This window comes from Acomys russatus, chromosome 21, assembly GCF_903995435.1.
Source record: "Acomys russatus chromosome 21, mAcoRus1.1, whole genome shotgun sequence".
NCBI classification, from domain to species: Eukaryota; Metazoa; Chordata; class Mammalia; order Rodentia; family Muridae; genus Acomys; species Acomys russatus.
In genome coordinates this window covers 26,526,130-26,548,468 of record NC_067157.1, presented here as the reverse complement: position 1 = coordinate 26,548,468, position 22,339 = coordinate 26,526,130, and the positions used below count along the sequence as shown (strand labels likewise).

At 38.6% G+C, this 22,339-nt stretch overlaps 1 protein-coding gene across 4 annotated transcripts in view; it reads left to right on the top strand.

The window, feature by feature from the left end:
* The window catches only part of Ptprk (protein tyrosine phosphatase receptor type K), a 529,549-nt gene that overhangs the window by 286,240 nt on the left and 220,970 nt on the right, over positions 1-22,339 (top strand). For all 4 annotated transcript variants that reach the window (XM_051164144.1, XM_051164142.1, XM_051164141.1 and 1 more), the window contains exon 7: positions 19,428-19,721. In XM_051164144.1, the coding sequence (XP_051020101.1) occupies positions 19,428-19,721 (294 nt within the window). The remainder of the gene's footprint in view (positions 1-19,427; positions 19,722-22,339) is intronic.

The following is a 22,339-nucleotide window of genomic DNA, read 5'->3' as shown; positions in this document are numbered from 1 at the left end:
ATCTCAGCATGGCTTTTGTTTACTTAAGAGTTAGGAACTTTTAGAAAAAGAAACAGCTTTACCCTTTCAGGATTAAACACTAGAATTTAAGACTAGGGCCTGTCATAAAGGTAAATGAAAGGACAAATGTGACGCCTGCCATTCACACTTAAATCTGCAGTATTCTCTTTACTCCGATATTTGGTTTTAGAGACAGTATGGCCTGTAAGCGTGTTCTTTTCTCTTGAGTGGTATAGGAAGTGGATTATTTTTATCTTTGGGGTGTAATTTGGAGGAACACTTATATTGTCCAAGTTTTACTTTCTGAGCTTCGACTAAAAACTATTTTGTTGTTTTCTTACCCTGTCTCCTGGTTTGGAACCATATTTAAATACAATAGCACAGAATCTGCGATTATGTATTAAAACAAAGGGGGAGAAAAGCCAGAAAAAGTTACCTCTGTTCTTGTTAGGAAGTTTTGTCCTCACAATTTATATCTAATTACACCACTTGCCCCTGGCAGTTTCTGACATTTTTAGCTATATGCAGGACATTTCTTATGTTACCTGCCATCTCCTACAGCGATTTCTCTTCTTATTAGGCTAAAAAAAATAAATCATGGAGCAGGGCACTGCCCCAGCACTGGGGAGGCTGAGGCAGGTGGATCTCTGTGAATTTGAGGCCAGCTTGGTCTACAAACAGTCCAGGACAGCCAGGGAAACTCTGTCTCAAAACAAAACAAAACAAAACAGAACAACAAAACAAAAAACAAAAAGGAAAAAAAAAATCAATCAACCAACCAACCAGACAACCTTTCAACCAATCAGTAAATCAATCATGGCCACAGTCCTTTGCCATGAAGATGCAAAAATACTCTGTCGCCTGAATACTGTTGTTAAGTGTCTTTTCTATCCCCAGGGCCTTTAATCAATAGAGCACACCAGGCCCTTTTCACAGACCTTCTGCTAATGAAGTCCCTCTACTCTTGGTGGTTCTTGTTCTTGTTCTTCTTTTTCTTCTTGTTCCTGCTCTTCTTCTCCTTCTTCTTTTTCTTCTTCTTCTTCTTCTTCTTCTTCTTCGTTTCTGTCTTCTTCTGCTTCTTCTTTTTTTCTCTTCGTCTTTTTTCTTCTTCTTCTTCTTCTTCTTGTTCTTTCTTCTTCTTCTTCTCTTGTTTCTTCTTCTTCTTACAAGGGGGTGTTCTTCTTTTGTCTTGTTCTTTCTCTCTTGGTACTTCTTCTTCTTGTTCTTCTTGTTCTTGATCTTCTTCTTTTTCTTCTTGTTCTTCTTCTGCTGCTCCTCTTCCTCCTTTAAATATAGCTGTGCTTTCATGATCTTATGTCATTTCAATTTGTTCATTTCAATCATTTGTTCATACACCTAATGTCCAAAAAGTTATGATTTTCTCATGTGAAATAGAATTAATTATAAACTTTGCCTCTAAAGTTGTTTAGTTATAAAGAGATCTTTATATGATGCCTATATGATGTTACTAGAATAATCTATATTATGAAATCTCATGGTAAGTGTGCATATGTTTAGTTACATGAATATTGTAAATCAAAGGGCATGGATGTAGTTAGAATACCTTTATCACTAACCTTATCTGCATATGCACACATAGGTAAATAATGTTTACATTCCTTTTCCTCAACATTTCAAATGAACTTCTGCTTGAATTAAAGGCTGCCAGTTGGGTAGATGTCTTGGCGTATTCCTGTAATCCTAGCACGTGACAGACACATTGCACCATCACCCCACGTTTAAAACCAGCCTGGTTTGTATAGTGGATCTCATGCTAGGCTGAGTCACATAGAGATAGCTTGCAAAAGAAAAACCGGAGAAATATTAAGTAAAATCTTTCTCCTGGTTTTAAAAAATAAAACTTTTTACTTCACAAAGATGAGGCAAATTCTGTAAAGGGTTCACAATTTTGTCTGCTCTTCAGTATTTGAACCTCATAATAATACTTTGCCTTTGTCTTCTAGAATTTTCTTTTAAGTCTGGATGAAGTGAATTTTTCCTTCTAGGACTTTTGGCCCAAAGCATTTCTTTTCTCTCAAAGAGTGTCATTCAATCCAGCGGGTGGTTTGAAAATATTTACTTACGGGTAGATAAAGAGTTTCTACCTGTCATAATTTTCCTGTGTTAAAACTCCCACTAGACTTGACATTTCTGTGTCTTGTGCAGGATTGCTGAAAAGCAGTTACCATGACCAGGCTGGTTGATGCCTGGTAATGATGAAAAGCAGGGCATTTGGAATTCAATATGGATGGCAGAAATGCAAGGAGTCAGAGAAGCCATATATTAAAGAGAATTTGAATTGGAAACCAAATCCCTACCTGCCACCAGGAGCATTTTGATCATTTTGATTTATTAAACTTTTATAACAACATTCAGGCGGAGCTGAATTAAAGACTTTAGTCTGGGGTAGTTTATTGTACACCATCTGCTATGTCACTGGTATCACTTCTGAAGGGTCTGGCAATCTGTGTAGGCAGAAAGAATGGATGTGCGACGGTTTGTTTTATACAGCAGTTTTTCCTTATAGGGATGATCACTTTAAAAAATGTCTCTGTTTAATTCTCTTGCTGATAAACAGGATTTGCAATTTCAACATTTTAAGTTGGTTTTGAATTTGTGATGTTTTTCAAGAATATTTGAAATAGTGACAAAAAATTTTCTGATTGGTGTAGAGCATATCTTACATGCACATGGCTACACACACACGCGCGCGCGCACACACACACACACGCATGCATGCATGTTGGGCATTTGTGCATATGCTTCTGGGTTTAGTGGATAAATACTCATCTAGACACACTAATGGCATCTGAAGTCTAACATAGTACGGCACACATTCCCTTATCACTATTGAAATTCTGTGCGTCAATCCTTTTGAAAACCGTCTTTCAGCCTCAGCAGCCACGAGTGGTCTGCTCTGAACAGTGGCTCCCTGATAAAGAGAAATCAATTACTATTAGAGAGGCACTAGAGGTTAAAGGCATTACTGGTTCACACTTGGTTTTTGCAGCCATAAGCGGATACTTAGCTGTGAATCAGGGATGATGCAGAAGATGGATGGGACAGAGTTCAAGGAGCAGTAATGTGAGGGTCCAGGCCGATCATTCCAGCCTGTCTCAGCACGCATGATGGATGGTTTGGGGGCCAGAAGTAATAATACTAAATGATGAAAGATACATCTCAGCAGCCTGAGCCCGCAGACTGTACCTGTTGCAGTTCTGGGTCATAATGATTCCTGATTTGCAACCAAACAAGTTGGCCGCATTTAGCAACCCAGGTTTTTGGCAGCTGTGAAGGAAGCAAGTAGCATATCAAACACTCCTGCACATTGTAAATTTAATTACCTCATATTTATGCACAGGAGATGTTGACGGGATCTTGTAAGCTATGCTAATATAGTAGGTAATTTGTTACCTCCAGAAATTACTTTCCGTGTGTCTTCTGATCATTATCATGAAACATGATAAATGACCTAGTCCAGGAGGTACAAATGGAAATGAAATGGATAATTGCATTCTATGTCTAAATTGTGGCTAGGATAGTTGCAGCAATTATAATTGAATTTTTCTCATAAAAATGCACTGGGCAGTCTATCAGTGACCTTTCATCCTTCTGAGATTCGGGTGTTATATGGAGCTGGTCTCATGGTGCTCACAGACACTTGGTCATAGATTTAAAAAAGAAAACCTTGTGTGTGCTTTAAAAGCATCATGTTAATGTCAATGAGTCCACCCTTTTAATGCTGATGTTTTTCTTTTTAGAGTGACAACAGGATGTTTTGCTGTTTCCAGTGCTTTGATGAGATGATTCTAGAACAGGGAAGGACACCTGGAATTTGTCCTGAGAATCCCTTTATCGTTTTTTTTTTAGCACATATCTTTTCCACTGAGTGATGGAAGTGTGTCCTATTGGTGAAAATGAGTTTAGTAGATTTTTAGAAAATAAAAAAGGCATCTACATATCAATTTAAAATAGAAGTGATTTTAAACACCACCATACTTTTATCCCATCTCTCCTCTTTAATTTCCTTTAAATAACAAATACATGGTTTATTACACACGTTAAAAAACTCTTGGGGCTGGGCAGGTGGCTCAGTGTGGAAAGTCCACTCCATAAAAGCAAGAGAGCCTGATCTCAGTTGCCACATAATATGTGAGCACAGTGGCAGGTGGCGCCTGCCTGTAATTCCAGTGTTGGGGAAACAGAAACAGGTGACCTCCTGGTCTCATTGGTAGCCACTCTAGCCAAAGTTCCTGGTTCTGTGGAAGGATGCTGTGTCAAAACCTAAGGCGGAAGACAACATGGAAGTGAGGCACTTCTGGCTCCACATGCATACTTGTACACAGACTCAAGCACACACACGTGCAGAGTCTCCCTCAAACTTCACTATTAACTTATTCCTTGATTAAATGTAATGCTTTTAAGCAGCAATAGCACACATTAGCATGTATTAGCATCATGGTTGTTCTCAACGAACCAGATAAAATACACAGCCAATAAGACTACACAGTTGCATATGTAGGTCTGGACCCACTAATCTGCAGAATTGTAGTGTGTTCAATTTCCTTTCATACTCTGTCCTGTCCTATAATTCCTCTCTCTCGTCTGGCTTTTCTTCATAAGTGTTAAGAACATTTGTAAATAATATGAGGGGAGCTGTTTAAGATTGAGTTAGTAAATCTAAATAGATTAAATGGAAATTTGGGTTTTCTCTGGAAGTGACCTGTCAGTAGGCACGGCATGTCCCCAGGGTATCCTTTTTCTTTTCTTTTCTTTTCTTTTTCTTGATTTTTTTTTCCTTTCTTGAATATCTTCATTTTCTTTGGTAGGGTATGTAGCATAGTTGTCGTTGGTTTGTTCATTTCAATAAGTGTCTGACATAACAGGAAATAATGAACATGTATTCTTCTCTCTGGTAAATGTATTGAAACAGAAGTGTTGAGTGTAATGCCCAATAAAAAGAACTCACTAATAATTCATTTACAGTGTGCCATATGTGCTGAGAGATGTGTCAGGCATGCTGTTTACCTAGTTCAATAACAAAAAAAATTAATATTTTTTTATCCTTAAGGAATCTGCCAATAGACTTGACTCATGTTCCTAAGGACACAGCCCTATACTGTGACCCAGGTCTTGGTTAGCACAGTTATCTTTTTATTTTCATCATTATATAAAATTCTACAAAAATTACCTAAACTCACTTCTTGGTATTAAGAAAATATATCTTATAGCAAGATGTAAAGAATGTGAATTAGCCTTTTTTTTTTTTTTTTTTTACTCCTCCCACCCCTAAAGTTCACTTGCTCATATTTTCAACTTTTCACTTTATAAACTCTATACTTACTGTAATTTATTTGGGTATTGTTCTTAATTATGCATTGCCCACCCAAGTACTGTTACAACTAAAATCTGTATCCCTTATTCTGTATAAAGAAACAGGCACTATGTCACATCGGTTAGAGAATGCAGTGACTGCCATGCCTGATCCCCTGAACTCAAACAAACCCAAACACACTTCGGGACTCATGGATTGTTCACTCCAAGGTACACATGTGCCCTGCTAAAATCTCACTTGGCCTAGATTCCCTGAAACCTTGTGGCCTCTGTTACAGTCAAGGCAGAAAGTAGCATAAACACAGTTTATGAAAATTATGTGCCTAGAGTTATTCCTTCTGATGGAATTCTTAGAACTTGCCTGGTGGCAGAAAAACAAACAAACAAACAAACAAACAAATCCTGTTTCTGAAATCATAGTACTTATTAGATAACAATGTCCACCCAATTAGATCTTAATTTTTAAAATTAACTTAATACTCCTGTTAAAAAGCTCCCTCCTTGCTCAATAAGGTGTGGTCAAATGCAGTCAAACTCCCAGACTCTATTGTTTTGCCATTTCTTTTTAAAGATAGGCTCCTACTATCATTGTATCTCCCTTTGACAGTCTTGATGTTGCATTCTGTCCAGTGGTATACACTAAAACATCCCAAACGTCGTGGGTACAAATCTACTCATTGTATAGCGTGACACGGTTTCTGCATGGCATAAATGTGGAAGTCCCCAGGGATGCTTTTCCTGTGAGCATTGAGCCTTTGTCCCTGTGATGAGAAGTCTTAGAGTGAACAGCTTAAAGTGATTTAGACTCCCCTAGATTAGAAACATCTGGCAGTGTCTGTGTGCACATTCCTGGCAGTTAGGCTGCCATATCTTTTCCAGTTAATTGTAAATGTGACATACTTATTCTTAGAGTCCCAAGAAGTATTCCAGATTCTGGTCAGAGGGGTGGGGTGCCTGGCTTTTTTTTTGAGATTCCTCATAGGTCTCTTTTCACCCTGTGTCTGTCTAGGATCTTCTTAAGGTGAGCTTCCGTTCATCAAATTTAGAGAGTTAGAGCAATTCTAGCTTCCTAGTTGCTGGACTAAATAAAAATTTGAGGGTTTCATCACTCTCCGGTGATGAAGCTATTTAATGCCTCTGGTTTCATTTCTCTCTGTTGTTTTTAATAATGGAATAAATACAAAAGCTAGAGCCTTCCCTCCCACTCCAGTACGTTCTTCTCATAATTTGCGCATCTCCCAGCAGGAACCCCTAGAGCACAGTGAATGGTTGCTGATATCTTTACTACCAGATTGACGTGTGATTGACTCAGGGAAAATAAAATGAAGAGATCCATCACTTTAATGTGGCTTTCATTTGTATTTGAAAGACAAAATAACTAAGACCCAGCTATACCACTCTTGGGCATATACCCAAGAGATGCTCCACCACACAACAAGGACATTTGCACAACTATATTCATAGCAGCTTTATTTGTAATAGCCAGAATCTGGAAACAACCTAGATGCCCCTCAACCAAACAATGGATAAACTGTGATACATTTACACAGTGGAATACTACTCAAATATTAAAAACAAGGAAATCATCCAGTTTATAGGCAGATAGATGGAACTCATCCTGAGTAAGGTAACCCAGACCCAGAATGGTATATGTTCACTTATAAGTAGCTATTAGCCACATAATACAAGACCTAAAGAAGCTTTTAATCCTATGCGTGTTCTCCCATGACTGGTCTGTGAGCTTGCTGCACTAACATGTTTAATGTTAACCTCACCATTTATACCCAACATACAGACAGGGAAATGTATGTTAAAAAAAAAAAAAAAACAAAAAAAAAAACAAAAAAAAAAAACTGGCACTTTGGATGAAGAAATCCTGTCTTTCAATTATAGTGGGGGCTTTCCTTCACCTTTGTCAAATATGAGTGCCATTGTACAAAATGCAAAAGGAAAGATTCCATGGAAACTCACTTTAGTCTCCTCTTCATCCTATGTATGCACTAGGCTTCCTTTCTCAGATATTTATGTCTCTTATAGTTACTGATGGAGGTACTGTGTGTGTTTCCTCAGTGCCCATGAAAATATTAATGTAGTTTTCTTCTTATGAATTATTTTCTTCAGAATTTTTTCAGTTGATAGAGACAAATTTTCAACATGATCTAGAACTTGGGGTTTAAAGGAAGTATGAATATTTTGGATTAATGGCCACTCAAACCTGTATTTTAATTCCATGGTATCTGTCAAAGCAGACTTGGGATCTTGTCTTACCTGGGAATGGCTGGAGGGAAGGAATAACAGTATACCTTTCAACTCTCAGTCTGCATTCTAGAAAGCTTTTCTTTTACTGGAAGTCCTTCCTTTTATGGATCATAGAACTTCAATTGTTTGTGTTATTTCAGTACTTTTAACATCAGCATCCCATTATGGTGTCGACATCGGGGGTTTATGAAGGAACTTAAAATAAAAGGTCTTTGGCTGCCTGACTTGTCACATTAGTTTAAAATGTCCTTGATCCGGTAGCTTTTCACATGATTAAACATCTTTAAAATGTCAACAAAAATGTTGCTTTATCCAGTAGTCTGTAATTATTCTGTATACCTACTGATTCCATTTAATTATACAACGATGTCTAGTGCTTTTATTTTTGATGGCTTCTTGACTATTGGGAATTCAGGTTTTGGCCTCTATAGAAGTTCATGGATTCGTAGACTCAGGTACTGGTATTGGCCACTTTTCCCTTGCTGCAGTGACCTACTGGCAGCTAAGTACCTGTGAGGAAAAGAGGTTAGTTTAGCTCAGATTCTGCAAAGCTCCAAATTTTGCAAGGAAACTTTTGTGTATCTTTGAGCAAATGGCATAATGAGAGTTTCATATGCAGGAGGGGAGAGAAGACATGGCCTTGATAGGAAGGAGTGTGTGTGTGTGTGTGTGTGTGTGTGTGTGTGTGTGTGTGTGTGTGTTCACGTGCATGCGTGTGTGTGCACACCCACCATGCGTATTTCTAGTCTTACATGAGAACTAACTCAAGAGTTCCTGGAGATGTCACTTAATCCCTTAGAGGACAGTGTCCTCTGTGACTTAAGAACTTTCCAGGAGATATCGTCCCCTAAATGTTGCATAGCCTTGCTCACATCACTGTTCTGAGTAGCACACCTCTGACATATGAATCCCTAGTGCACACGTCACTTCCACACCATGACAATATTAAAACAATTATTATATCATGATCACACAGAACTACCATTTTGTGACAATGTCTGATGTCTTCATCCTCACACCTCCATATTCTCCAGGTTACTGTTAAACCCTTTCCACCTACTTGGGAAATTTTAAGTACAAGTGTATAGGAATCTGCCATCTGATCTCTGATAATTTCTCCTGACACTTAAGTAGCTGTCATTAACGGTAGCTTACCTTGAATTAATGACCCTATTGGCTGTATTCGTATCTCACTAGAAACACTGTCTCTCAATGTTCATCCAGAATACTTACACACACACACACACACACACACACACACACACACACACACACACACACACACTGGAATGCATGGTTTCTCAGCTGGAGAAAATATTTTACATTTGCTTTTGTTCATTTATTCTTTCTGACTAATTTATATTGAAAGCTTTTCAAAAATTTTGTTGGGCCCAGTAAAGCAACAATACATTTCATTTCATTATGTAATTTTTAAATGAATTGATTTATCTTCTTTTTAAATGAAAATGCTCTTAAATCCTGATTGCTCCTGAGTTACCAGTATTTCTATAGAGTCTGCTCTCGTGGGGAGACACTTAACATGTCTCTCTTAGGTAATGCCTTGTTCAGTTGGCTTTACAATGTCATTAGAATTGTTTTTCTTAAAAATATCTAAATTCATCATGTGTTGCTTTAGAAGGATATAACTGTTCTCTCTTCCTCTACAAAGAATCTATATTGTCCCCTACTAAGTCATGAAAAAGTATAAGCCTAATGATGTGGGTAACCTGGGGCAAGTGGGTTCTTGAGTTTTATATGCCTTTATGGAGCCCAGAGCCACCACTATCAGCAGTGTCTCCTGCTTCCATTGTCAACTTGAGTCATTACACTAGGGGGCAGGGAGCCATTTCTTTAAGGCTTCATTAGCATAAAAACCTCATGTATCGTGTTTAATTCCTTTGGAGCACAAATGATGTCTTTATCATGAACATAAACTTAACACATATTTTATTACAGTGATTCGACACTATAGAATGTTCAGTCCCAGGAACAAGTTGGCAACCAGTGTGCTTGGTTATAACTGTCATGGAATGCATTACAACCCCACAAATTAGAGATTCAGGCTTATGGGGCTTAATTTTTTCCCCATATAAAAAATGCAAAATACCCACCAGTAGTATTTTTAATTTTACACATACACACACACACACACACACACACACACGCACGCACACACACACACAATGTGTAATGTAAGAATACATGTAGTTGTGTATATAACAATAGAGAGATCATAATGTTATTGTAAACATTATAATGAACTTAGGAGATGCAGCCATTATGTTTCAATATGTATTAACATAAAATGAATATGAGCAACACCTTTGTACTTCAGATCTTTTCTCTCAATGAAGGAAGCAGTGATGGCACGCACTGTATGACCCAGGTATACTGAACATGCCACTGGGACATTTATTGCAATTGCCACAGTTCGCCTCATCCTCCCACCATATATTTTATTCTTCCTCCTCATAAAGGTGACTGATGAGACTGTGATCTGGGGACCTGTTTATGTCTCTAGACTTACGGGGAACTAAGCACAGAGTTGATGGCTTTCCGACTTTTACTACTGAGTTGATTATTGTTCTTGGAACCACCTGGATGTTCTTTCCTTAAAATGCTGTGAGCAGTTTGAGCTCTGACAAAGCTAAAAATGAGGAACTAAACGATCACAGAGAAGACTTCTGTATTTATTACCTTATGACTCATTCAAAAGCATCTGTAACTTTTTATTATAACATGTGTCGTTGACTGCCATGTTGATTATAATGTTGAAAAATATTTAGTAAAATTGTTAAATTATTATAAAAATCCAAAGGTCTGAGCGAATTCATTACATAGACAGTAAACAGGAAAAGGGTAGTTTAGGCACAAAACAGATGCAGAATCATGATGTAATACACTTCGTTATATCAAAAATTCTCTCATTTTTACCTATACCCTATATATAAACCTAACATTGCTTCCAACTTTTGCTGACAGATCTAAAAGACCAGGATGCTCTGTGCCTTTTTCTTTCAAGGAGGTAATAAAGTGATTGCAGCAATGTTTTCAAATCACAGTGAGTAAAACACCATGGTGATACATAGGATATAAAATTCAGCATGCAAAATTGGCAGTTTCATCACCGAGGTGATTCTTCTTATTTTAGCACTTCCGGCTTTGGAGAGAGCCACGGCACGGAGATGAAATAGCTGATCCTTCAGACTGCAGATACGCATCACACTGTGAATTGAGATGGAGAATTACTACTTAATATGGAGAGTGGAAATTTTGCCTGAGAATTTCTTCCTGAGCCAAACTATATTATACATGTACATGTGCATCTCACACATACAAGACCATAATGCATTACTACATTTAACATATATACAGATGTACTCTCTGCTATTAACATTATTATGTACTTTCATATCTGTCTGGACTCATAGTATATATTCACATTAAAACTTATATTACAGGAAAACTTTCTATGATACTTTTTTGGAACATTTCAGTTGGTCAGCTTTGATTTAAAGACAAAAAAGAATTATTGTGTGTGGTTGGGACTTTTTTTTTTTTTTTTTACAAGCTGGGTAAATCACGAATTGCCACTTGGTCACTAAGCAATTGCTCAGAAAGTGTTCTTTTGTTCCAGTCCACTAACCCCTTTAATTAAATAGTAACATTTTGTAGGTGCTGTGCATCAATGTCAGAGCAATTGGCCTGCAATGTGGTCCAAAGTAGGAAGTAGTAAATCTTATTTTCTGAGGACTTAATTTCACCCTCTGAAAATAAACTTAATAAAACAGAAGGCCAGTGTACATGCTCTTGAAGGAACAGCTAAAGTGTGTGCAGATAGGTGTTTTTTTTTTGTTTTTGTTTTTTTGTTTGTTTGTTTGTTTTGTTTTCTCTCTCTCTCTCTCTCTCTCTCTCTCTGTGGTGACGTTGACAGTTTCTTCTCCGGGGCTGGGGTGGGTGGCCATTCACTGGTAACAACAGTATTGTAGTTTGTGGTTCACTGCAAGAAGTACCGGAATACAAGAAAGAGGAAGCTTTGTAGATCAATTACAGTCCTTAAGTGCATTACAAAAATAAAAGAGAAAGCTAATGCATGCAGGTTCCATGGAATCTGGTCACTGCCGTTGGCTACTTGAAATTTTCTGTCTCCTGATACTGGTTAGATTTTCCTCTTAGGTGAAAATAGTTTCATCTAAAAATGAAAACTAATAACTTCCCTCTACCTCTTTTTCTCTTTGTGCATGTGTGTATGTGTACAGGTGTGTGTGTGTGTGTGTGTGTGTGTGTGTGTGTGTGTGTGTGTGTAAGCTTTTGTGATAACCCTGTCTTGCCACAACCTCAGTATTTAGCTAATGTTAACTTTTGCACTCTTTATCCTCTTGCCTCCATGTTCCAATTTTTGGGAGTAAACGCTTACACCACCATACCTGGAGTTATGTGATACTGGGACTTTAATTCAGGGCGTTGTGTGTGCTAGGCAAGCATTCTGATATATATCTCTAGTTCCTGAAAAGTGAGTATCTTGGTTAGGGTTACTATTGGTGTGGTGAAATACCATGATTGAAAGCATACTGAAGAGGATAGGGTTTAACATTTTCGTGTCACTGTTCATAGCCAAAGGAAGTCAGGACAGGAACCGGGAGGCAGGAACTGATGCAGAGGCCATGGAAGGGTGCTGTTTACTGGCTTGCTCCCCAGAAATTGCTAAGCCCGCTGTCTTATAGAATCCAGGACCAACAAACCAGGAACAGCAATCCCCAACAATGGGCTGTGCCTTCCCTCACTAAATAAGAAAACCCTCTATATGGAGGAATCTTCTCCATCGATGTTCCCTCCTGTCAGATGACTCTAGCCTGGGTCAACTTGACATAAAACTAGTCAGACTAGCAACTCTCTCATACTTTTTTTAAAAAGTTTTTTGAGACAGGGTTTCTCTGTGTAGCCTTGGCTGTCCTGGACTATTTTTGTAGACCAGGCTGGCTTTGAACTCACAGAGATCTGCCTGTTCTTGCCTCCTAAATGCTAGGATTAAAGGCGTGCACCACCACCGCCTGGCCTATTCTTTAGTCTTAATGCAATATGGTTGAACAGGCCGTCCATAATTGACAGTAGTTCATTTTCAAATTTCTCACATACTCTGGTGCCTCACATTTGACCATGTCCCCTGGAGGGGGAGACCTGGTGGCACTCAGAGGAAGGACAGCAAGTAGCTAAGAAGAGACTTGATACCCTATGAGAATATATAGGGGGACGTAATCCCCCTCAGGAACAGTCATAGGGGAGGGGAATAATGGGAAAATGGGGGGGGGGAGGAATGGGAGGATACAAGGGATGGGATAAACATTGAGATGTAACAAGAATAAATTAATAAAAAAAAAAAAAAAAAAGATTCTAAATGACCTTATAATAAATGTCTAGATGTGAATAAAGTTCATTTGATATTTCAGTATACTTTTCCTTATATATGTTGAATGCTTGTTTTCCAGAAAACATCTGTTTACTATCCTGGGATTATACATGCTGAATACATGAATGCGTATTTTGCTGTCTCTTTTCAGCATTTGGCTAGCTTGTATTCATAAATGGTTAATCTTGCACTATTTAAGTTGTGAGCCACTGCTCTTTTGATAAGTGGGGAAGTAAGTGATGGGATTCAGGTTCACACAAGGAGTTTCCTTTTACATGGGTCATTACTTACTGTTAGAAATAGTGGGCTTCATGGCACTCAGAAGTTATTATTGGGCCAAACCTGAGTCCCAGTGCAGCCAGACTCTAACCACAGCTCAGAACAGCTGTCTACCTTTCATGGAGATGCCAGCAGTTGTAAAAGCTCTCTTTGAGTGACGTGTGGTCAGTGACATGGAGCTCCAGGTTTGGCCCACTCAAGCTGTATCTTTCTGATCCTTCATAGCCTTTGTGAGTAAAGTATATGAGGTAGTTGCATGACATAATTTGAGAGTGTGCACGTCAAGTTAGGATGACAAAGTTTAAGTGGGGAGTTAATATAAAAATTGTTTCACTTAAGATTAAGAATTCACATAATGTAAATATGGTGAGTTAACTTGTATAAACCTTCTGGTACCTTTGGTTCTACTAGTAAATACTACAAGACAGTGGATTGAAAAGTAAGCAGAGAAGTATTTGACTGCCTAAGGAATTTATTAGCCCTGGGGAGTCAAGTGTCAAAAAACAGCAGTGAATAAAACAGCATTATGAAATAACATGAGCCTAGGGACTGCAGAGATGGCTCAGGGGTTTAAGAGCACTGGGGCTTAATTCCCAGCATCTACATGACAGCTCTCAGCCGTCTGTAACTCAAGTTCCAAGAGATCCAACACTCTCATACAGATACGCATACAGGCAAAACACCAATGCAATAAAGTAAGAATAAACAAAGCACAAAAAATGAAATAACAGACAACATTCTGTATTTTGTAAATACGCCTAGGTAATATTCACAAAGTGGGAATGTAAAAATCCTTGCTAAGTGAGCCTCATAGTCTATACATCCAAGGAAACTTACTCTATTATCACAAAGATAATACTTAATGCCCAAAGAAAATGATTGTAATTATGAATGGCCTGGTTCTGTTTCTCAAGAGTGCAAAGGCTCTCTGCTTTATCATTGTGATCCTATTTTAAGAGTCTTGGGATGCTCAGGTGCCATTGTGTTCTTGTCCCACTGATCTCCAATCCCAGCTCATTTACATGTGTTACAGGGAGCTCACAAGTGAAGTCATATGTGCATGCTACATACGGCATGCAGATGCCTTGCTTCCTTCTCTCAGTTTCCCTAATGCGCATCCCTCCCAACTGAACATCCAGTAGGCTGCAGAGAGGTACCTTAGACAACAGTAAACATAAACATCGTGAATCTATTATTTGACAAAAATCAGAACTGGATTAACATTCCAGAAAGGAATAATAAGTTGACTTTTAAATGATCATTTCATTTCACCAAATGCCAGGAACATCAAAAAAATTGTCTCCATATAAAATATTCTTTTTTAAAAAATATATTTTATTAATTTATTCATATTACATCTCAATTGTTATCCCATCACTTGTATCCTCCCATTCCTCCCTCCCTCCCATTTCCCCTTACTCCCCTTTTCTTATATACAATATTCTTATGTTGAGTTTTATGGACGATTACATATGGCAAAAGGGCAACAATTCAATAGTCACTTAATAAGCATCTCCTCTGATTTTGTTTCATTGGCAAGTGATTTAATAGTTAAAACATGTTGATGTAGTTTAAATAACCTTTTATAATTTCCACTACTCCCAAGATAGCTATAAGCTTTCCACAGGTGAAATAATAATGCAAATTTGCAACCCCCTTAGCCCCTAGGAAGCAGTAGAAAGGAACAGTCACCCAGGAGGAAAGCAACCACTCTTCCATGTTTGTAGTCAACTGAAAAATGCTTCCCAGGCTTACTCTCTTTTATAGACGTGGGGCCTGCCATTGGGAAAGCAGTTTTTGTAAATGTGGCTATATTAAAGCATTGAGATGGTCACATGATTTGGCAGTGGGTGACTTGACTTCACATAGAGTAGAAATAAGTAAGGAGCACACCACAACATAGCAGTTGTGCGGGAATGTGCTTGAAGGGCCATTCCTCCAACAGCTCCCAGAAGAGGGAAGAAACATATAAACAGGTTTTGTCTAGACTCTTGGGAGGAAGTGAGGCCTCCTGATACCTCTTTTCTCTCCTGTCTGCTCACACCGATTTCAGTTTTCTGCTTGCAGGATTGGCTGAAGCGTGTGTTTTCTTAAGTACTTTGAGCTACTGGTGGTTTGTCACAGCAGCCTGAGGACCCTCCCGTGTCATTGCTACAGTGGGACTGCTAACTTAGAGCCCATTCTGAACCTATCCCCCTGACAAAGAAATAAAACAATGGGAAGGAGATAGGATTGAAGAGAACTTAATTTATCTCTTTCAAAAGATGGATGTGGAAGCAGCTTTTACTTTGACATTTACTCTGTTGCTGACATTTTCCGGCTTTCAGGCTTCTATTTCCAAGTTTTCATTTTATTGATTGACTGAAGTTTGGTAACCGGCATATATTTTTTAAAAAGGACTATTATAATAAGAATAATTGAGTGAGGGAATATCCTTTTGTGGTGGCTTACTTGATTTCAAGACATTTAAACATTATTTCAGATATTAAACAAGGAAAGCAGGCTGAATATATAATTGGGATTTTCTCATCATCGTTTGGCTCCAGAATAATGAATGTAAGTCATTAATGGAAAGTTAATTGGGAACGTTGGCAAAGTTTATCTTGTATTTTGAGGGTTGCATGCTTCACTTGATACCTAGTGTACCTTTGGGATTTATTTGCGCCACACCTCTGGGCCTGGTTGCATATTAAGTCATGAAGAGTATTAGCATTGCTGCAAAACAATTACTTGTTCATTTGCTAACTGATTAAAATTCATGCATAATTTATTGAAATGAATAGAGATTTTATAAATAATTCTCCATGTTCTCTGGGGTCTAAAAACAAAACACATATGCTAATATAAGGTTACTTTTTACCACCAACATCCCAAGTTTAATATCTAGTGGTATATTAGTCTCCTTAATGTGAATTTCACTTATAATCATGCTGTTAGCCAACATGGGTGCTTCCTGGCTGCTGTGCACACTGTGACAGTTCCACCTTTGAGCTATGGCTTTGGCTATCGAGTGTTCCAGTTCTGTCTGACCATAAAAGTGACGGGGAACTGGTTGGGGTGTTGGTCTTGCTGCCATTTTTCAGACCAGTGCATGCAATACATCAACCTCATTTTTTAAACTTCTATTTGGCACTAGATGCAGTATTAATTACTGTATTTTTGTTAGTGGGCCAGCGCTCCTGTGGCACAATCAGTTAGCACGCAGTACTTATTTTTGGTGGTGGTGGTGTTCAGGCAAACACCGAAAATACAGCAAATGGTATCTCATACAGCCTGCTGGTGTATTTTGGAAATTTTCTCTGATAGTTGTGAAAAGACTGTGCAGTGTTAAATAACACACTCACGTTTACCCTGCCATTACTCTAAAGACTTTTTTTTTTTTTTTTTGAAAGCTGGCCTCCTGGTATCACTTTATAAATCACTGAAGCAAACAGAAATGGCAAAGTGCTGTGTTTGTTTCTTGTTTCTAATACTAGTGTCTGCGTGCCATGCCAGCCACCTCCTTCCTCCTCTTTTAGTCCTCTCTCCTCTTCTCAGTTGTTTGTTTTCTACGGTGAATGTGGACAGGCTTTTGATGCATGAGATCGAGCAGCTGACGAACACACATAGGCTCGGTCTTTACAATCTCTATGCAGTGGTCATTCACTCACCTTTTTTTTCCCTCTCTTCCTTTATCATGTTAAGTGTCAGATCTCTTCAGGTCACTGATGAGTTTTGAAATGAGTGAGGCCTTGTTGCTTTAGGGTAGAGGCTCTGTGAGCTGTGAATTCAGCATTGTTTTCCTCCGTCACTGAAATCAGTAAGTAGTGGAGTCATCTTGAACGAAAACAAACACTGTGCATAATGAAACAGCCCAGTTCATCCAGAGAACAGAATACTCGAGAGCCATCGCGTTCCTAGGATGCTCTCCTCGGGTTCCATGTCAGCCTTCCATCTAGAGAATGCCGTCCCCTTTTCTATTTTCCCATCTATTAAAGGTTTGTAAACTCGGAGTTGGAAATTCTCAAGCCCAATGAGTGCAATTTCTTGCCTCAAAAAGTCTACCTCTTTCCTACTTTATTTGATGGGTGAAAACTATATTATGCTGTGTGGATTCAGGTGTTCCATATTAAGACAAGCTTCATTGAATTCATTTGTGAATCAGGCCATAGCTCACCTAGGACAGAACTGCATCTACGACTGGTAAACATTTCTCCAAATCATTAAAGAGATTTGTATGGGTATGAGTCTCTACGTGGCGTTAGGAACTACTTTGTGTCGAAATAGCGCTGGATGCTACAGCCCATACAATGCAGAGTATTTAGGTGAGCATGTGAGCATGGTAAAGGCTCCCTGGCAGGCAGTCTGAAAGCTATTGCCTTAGTGGGCCTACTCAAGAAGACACCACTTATATTCATTTGATTTGCAATAGGGAAATGTTCATCATATCTACAGCTTTTTTCTTTTTACTTTTGTAAACTGTTTCTTTTGTATATAACTCCCATTTAAAAATAAAAATAAGTATGTCTTCACCACATTATGTGAATACCCAGGATACAGAACCTTGTTATTAGTGGTTAGTAAATACGCCAAGCAATTTTCTTTAGTCTTACAGACTTTCAAGATGTATTCTTAAAAGTAATTTCAGTCTGTTTAGAGATCCCAGCCAGATAGTCTCATCACTATTTTGTGGGTGTTTGTGATCCAGAGGATTTTTTTTCTGATCCAGAGGATTTTTAAGTTAATAACCTTTTAAAAATCTTGGACCATGTTGGACCATATCTGAAAATTCATTTAAACTTGCCTAGGCTGTTGAGACTCTCTCTAAGGGATGTTTTCTATTTCTTTTGTTCCGTATAGAGTATTGTCAGTAGTAGTTCAAAAGATACTGTCTGTGCTGTCTGGACTTGTATCTTTTTAGGTTCACTCTAACCTGGAGCCCTGGGTGTTTATGCTAATAGTTTCCCTGCATGTGATTTCCTGTGACTCCCTGGTACTAATTCTTAAATCAATATTAGGGCAATTATCACCTTATTAAGGTTAATACTTTCCTCTAAAACCTTTCAACTCCCCTAAAAGTGTGAGAATTGGTCCAGAAGTTGAAGGGGAAATATCACCCGATGACAGTCTGCTGAGGAGACCCCTGTGCCCTGTTTTCCAGTGCAGACAGAGCAAGCTCTGTGGAGTCCTCCAGAGCCATCTCACTCTTTCCACGGCATTGCCCTTAAGGGAGAACCTGCCCTAATACATTATTCATCATTCTATAAGTTCAGATGTTGAAATAATATTTTCCAAAGTTTCTGTCAAGCAAACTTTCTTAAGCCACCAAAATTAAATTGCAACATCCCTTTGACATTTGAGCTTAATAAGTGATATATTGCCTCTTGCATGTTACTCCAGGGGCCAGTGTTCTTTAGTGATTGGGGGATTTCTCCTGGGTGTAGATTTCTATGTCCAACTCTGTGAGGTAGGCGGGTATGTGGCTCCAGCTTTCTTTCTAGTTTTGCTGTGCCTCCTCTGTAGCTCATGTGCTGGAACCTTCTAGGTGTGAGAAGGAAAGCAGGTGCAGAAGGAAACAGATAAAGAGAAGGACAGACCAGAGCTTCTCTCCCTCCATGTCTGAGGAGATTTGCCCCTCGCCAGTGTCTCCTTCATGTCTCTGTTTACTGCTCTGCATTTGGCACTTTCTCTCTTGGAAATGCATGCTTGTAAGAAAAGAAAGCTTTTGCTAAATCGACCGAAAAGCCTTCATAAAACCAATGGCTCCTTAAATTACAGTTGCTGCATCATTGCTTTCTAGATTACACTTTTCCTTCCTCCTTCCTTCCTTTCTTCCTTCCTTCCTTCCTTTTCTTCCCTTCCCGCTTTTGCTTTGGACCCATCTCACCATTCATCCCAGCGTGGTTTAGAACTTACCGTGTCGATCTCACATTTGCAGCAATCCTCCAACATCTGCACCCTCCGTGTTGGGATTGGAAGCATGTGCCACCAACCCTGGCTCTTGTTTCCTCTTTAAAATTTACCATGTGCTGCTAAATTGTACGCTAGCCTTTGGTTACCTGTGAATATTGCATATAACATATTTGCTTATATATGTATTACTGTTAGTATATCTCTGCTTTAGAGTTTAGATTCTTACCTAATTAGAGCGTGCACTTGTCTTTTCTAGAACCACCGAGACCCATTGCTCCTCCCCAGCTGCTTGGCGTTGGGCCTACTTACTTGCTGATTCAACTAAATGCCAACTCCATTATTGGTGATGGGCCCATTATCCTGAAAGAAGTAGAGTATCGGATGACGTCAGGATCTTGGACAGAAACCCATGCAGTAAATGCTCCCACATACAAGTTATGGCATTTAGATCCCGATACAGAATATGAGATCCGTGTCCTGCTTACAAGACCCGGTGAAGGGGGAACTGGGCTCCCAGGACCACCACTGATCACCAGAACCAAGTGTGCAGGTAAGGCTGGATACCAGGCTAGTCCTCTCATGGAGAATTCTTACAATCGTAGTTAACATCCATATAGTATTAAATTTTTTGATTGTTTGGTGTGTGATTTAGGCATATCATTTTAACACTTTATTGACATTTTTATTTGGCAATTTCATTTATGTGTAACGTGAGTTCTGATTGTTGTTGTCTGCACCACCCGCCCCTTCTCCCAGCCTTCTAAGAGTTTTACTGAATTTGGGTGTTTATAAGTTTGCTTATGTAATAGTATGCCTGACTTAAAAGCAGTTTGAGTGTGTCTTTATAACTATTCTACTGTTTGTTGAAGCATGGTAACTTGGATGCGTTTTCTGCCTTCTGTGCATATTATCTCTCATAGCTCTAAAACATTTTCACTTCAAGTGAATACTGTGAACCTTTTTACCACCTGGAAATATAGTCTTCCTCAGTAATTTCATCCTCAATGGCGAGAATATAGAACATAGATAAGGAAATTGACTCTAGGACTAGAGAGCGAATTCATTTGGTAGTGTGCTGACCTACAAACAGGAAAGCAGTTCAGATCCCCAGCACTCACAGAAACACTGAGTGTCTTTATGCACATCCATTACTCCTCCTCTGGCGTGCTAAAACAGGCCAATCCCCGGAGCTGCCTGGCTCTAGGCAGTCAATGAGTTCCTGGCTTAGTGAGAGAGTGCCTTAAAGAATTGAGTGGAAACAATTACGAGAGATACCTCATGTCCATTTCTGGCCCCCAAGTATACACACATATACACAGTTAAAATATAAACAAGGTAAAAATTACTGTACACAATACGGTAATGAGATACTATCCTGTGCAGGAAATCCTGCTGAGGATCAGCTCAGTGGCTTGACTCCTCCTAGAAAATGAAGAAATGTGCTTCATACTATTGTTCTGCCTGTGTTTGAAAATGGGTGCTGGAAATATCAATATACTCATAAACACAAGAAAATTACAACATAATATGGTTTTTGCAATACATATTGGAGGAATTCTTAGCTATGCAAAGATAAAACATTTGATCACCTATTATTTTAACACATAATTAATTTTTTTTCCTCAGGGGCTGGAGAAATGGCTCAGAGGTTAAGAGCACTGCCTGCTCTTTCCAAGGTCCTGAGTTCAATTCCCAGCAACCATATGGTGGCTCACAACCATCTATAATGAGATCTGGTGCCCTCTTCTGGGGTGCAGGTGTACATGCAAGCAGAACACTGTATACATAATAATAAATAAATCTTTGAAAAATATTTATTCTCAAAATAATAAGTTTTAGTTTAAAGGGACATTTTTGTGACCATGAAACATTAGGTGAAAACACACACACACACACGCACACACATCTTGAGTGTTTAAATAGGCAATTTCTAAAAACTGAAAACTGCACCATGGGAATCTATGAGAATTTTGAGTACTTATAAAATGTCTTCTTTTACATCTGCTTATTATTTACACTTTTATTGGGCTATTCACCAAAAACTCTGATACAGCACATGGTATTTGATAAATATTTTTATTGCAACTAAGTTTCTATAAATGATTAGCACCTGTCTCGTGTGTTTTAGACTTTCAAGACGTTTAACTGTTGATTCCCTTGTTGGGCAGTTCGCAAGTAGAGAGAGTCCACTAATATGTTGATTGGCATCTGGTGGTTGAAAGCTTTGGAGAAGTTTTTACTCTGTTCCCATTATCCCAAAGCTCAGCTTGGATTTCTCAGTTTGCTTTTAAATATTCTGTGGATCTGTGGCATCCTAAAAGTGATGTGAGGAAGTGATCCTAGCATGCTGCAAGGAAGGCGAGCTCAGTGCAATGCACCACCATGTCGGAGAAGCAATTCCAAAAGGAGCAAGTGATGGAATTAAAATGCTTCGTCTTTACTCTGAAATTAATATCCCATGCTTCCCTAATAACAATTGAGAGACTATTTTACTAAAGATTCTAGTTATATGTGTTTTATGTAAATTAGTCTTTTGATGTGTAACCTTTCTAAATTATTTTACAATTTTCATAGTTTATAACAGTGTGCTATTCCAGTAGTTTTCCTCTTGACTTTGTGTGCACTTCCTTTCAGGTCTCTATTGTGCATTCTTATGTTTTCATTTGAGTCATAATAGACCACAAAGAATTAACAGTAGCACAAGGGATTTTATGTAGCCCTTTAACCTCAGAAATGCTTGAGATTTGTTACTGGTGAGTGAATTGTGACGATTATAAGCAAATGTTTTTGGGGTCATTATGCTGTATTAAGTGGGTGAAAACACCATGTTAAGAACATTGATTTTTGTCCCCTATTGATGCATGTGTTCAGAGTGTATTGAACTAACAAAAGAGAAAGTATGACTGGAAAGCACTGTAAAAATAGCTTCATTAAGGGGAGGGAATAGAGTAAGAATATCTTTATCATAACTGTTCCTGACTTAGAAGAATCTTGACATTTAGGAATGATGTGGGCCTTTCCATTTGATTCCTTCTTAGAGAAACCTGTAGCTTGGGTACTCATGCCGAACTCGAATGATAACAGGTCCAGCTGGCTGTCCTTCTGTTTCCAAATACAGGAATCTCAGACCACCTTTCACTCATGATAAACCTTTGCCAGTACTTGTTT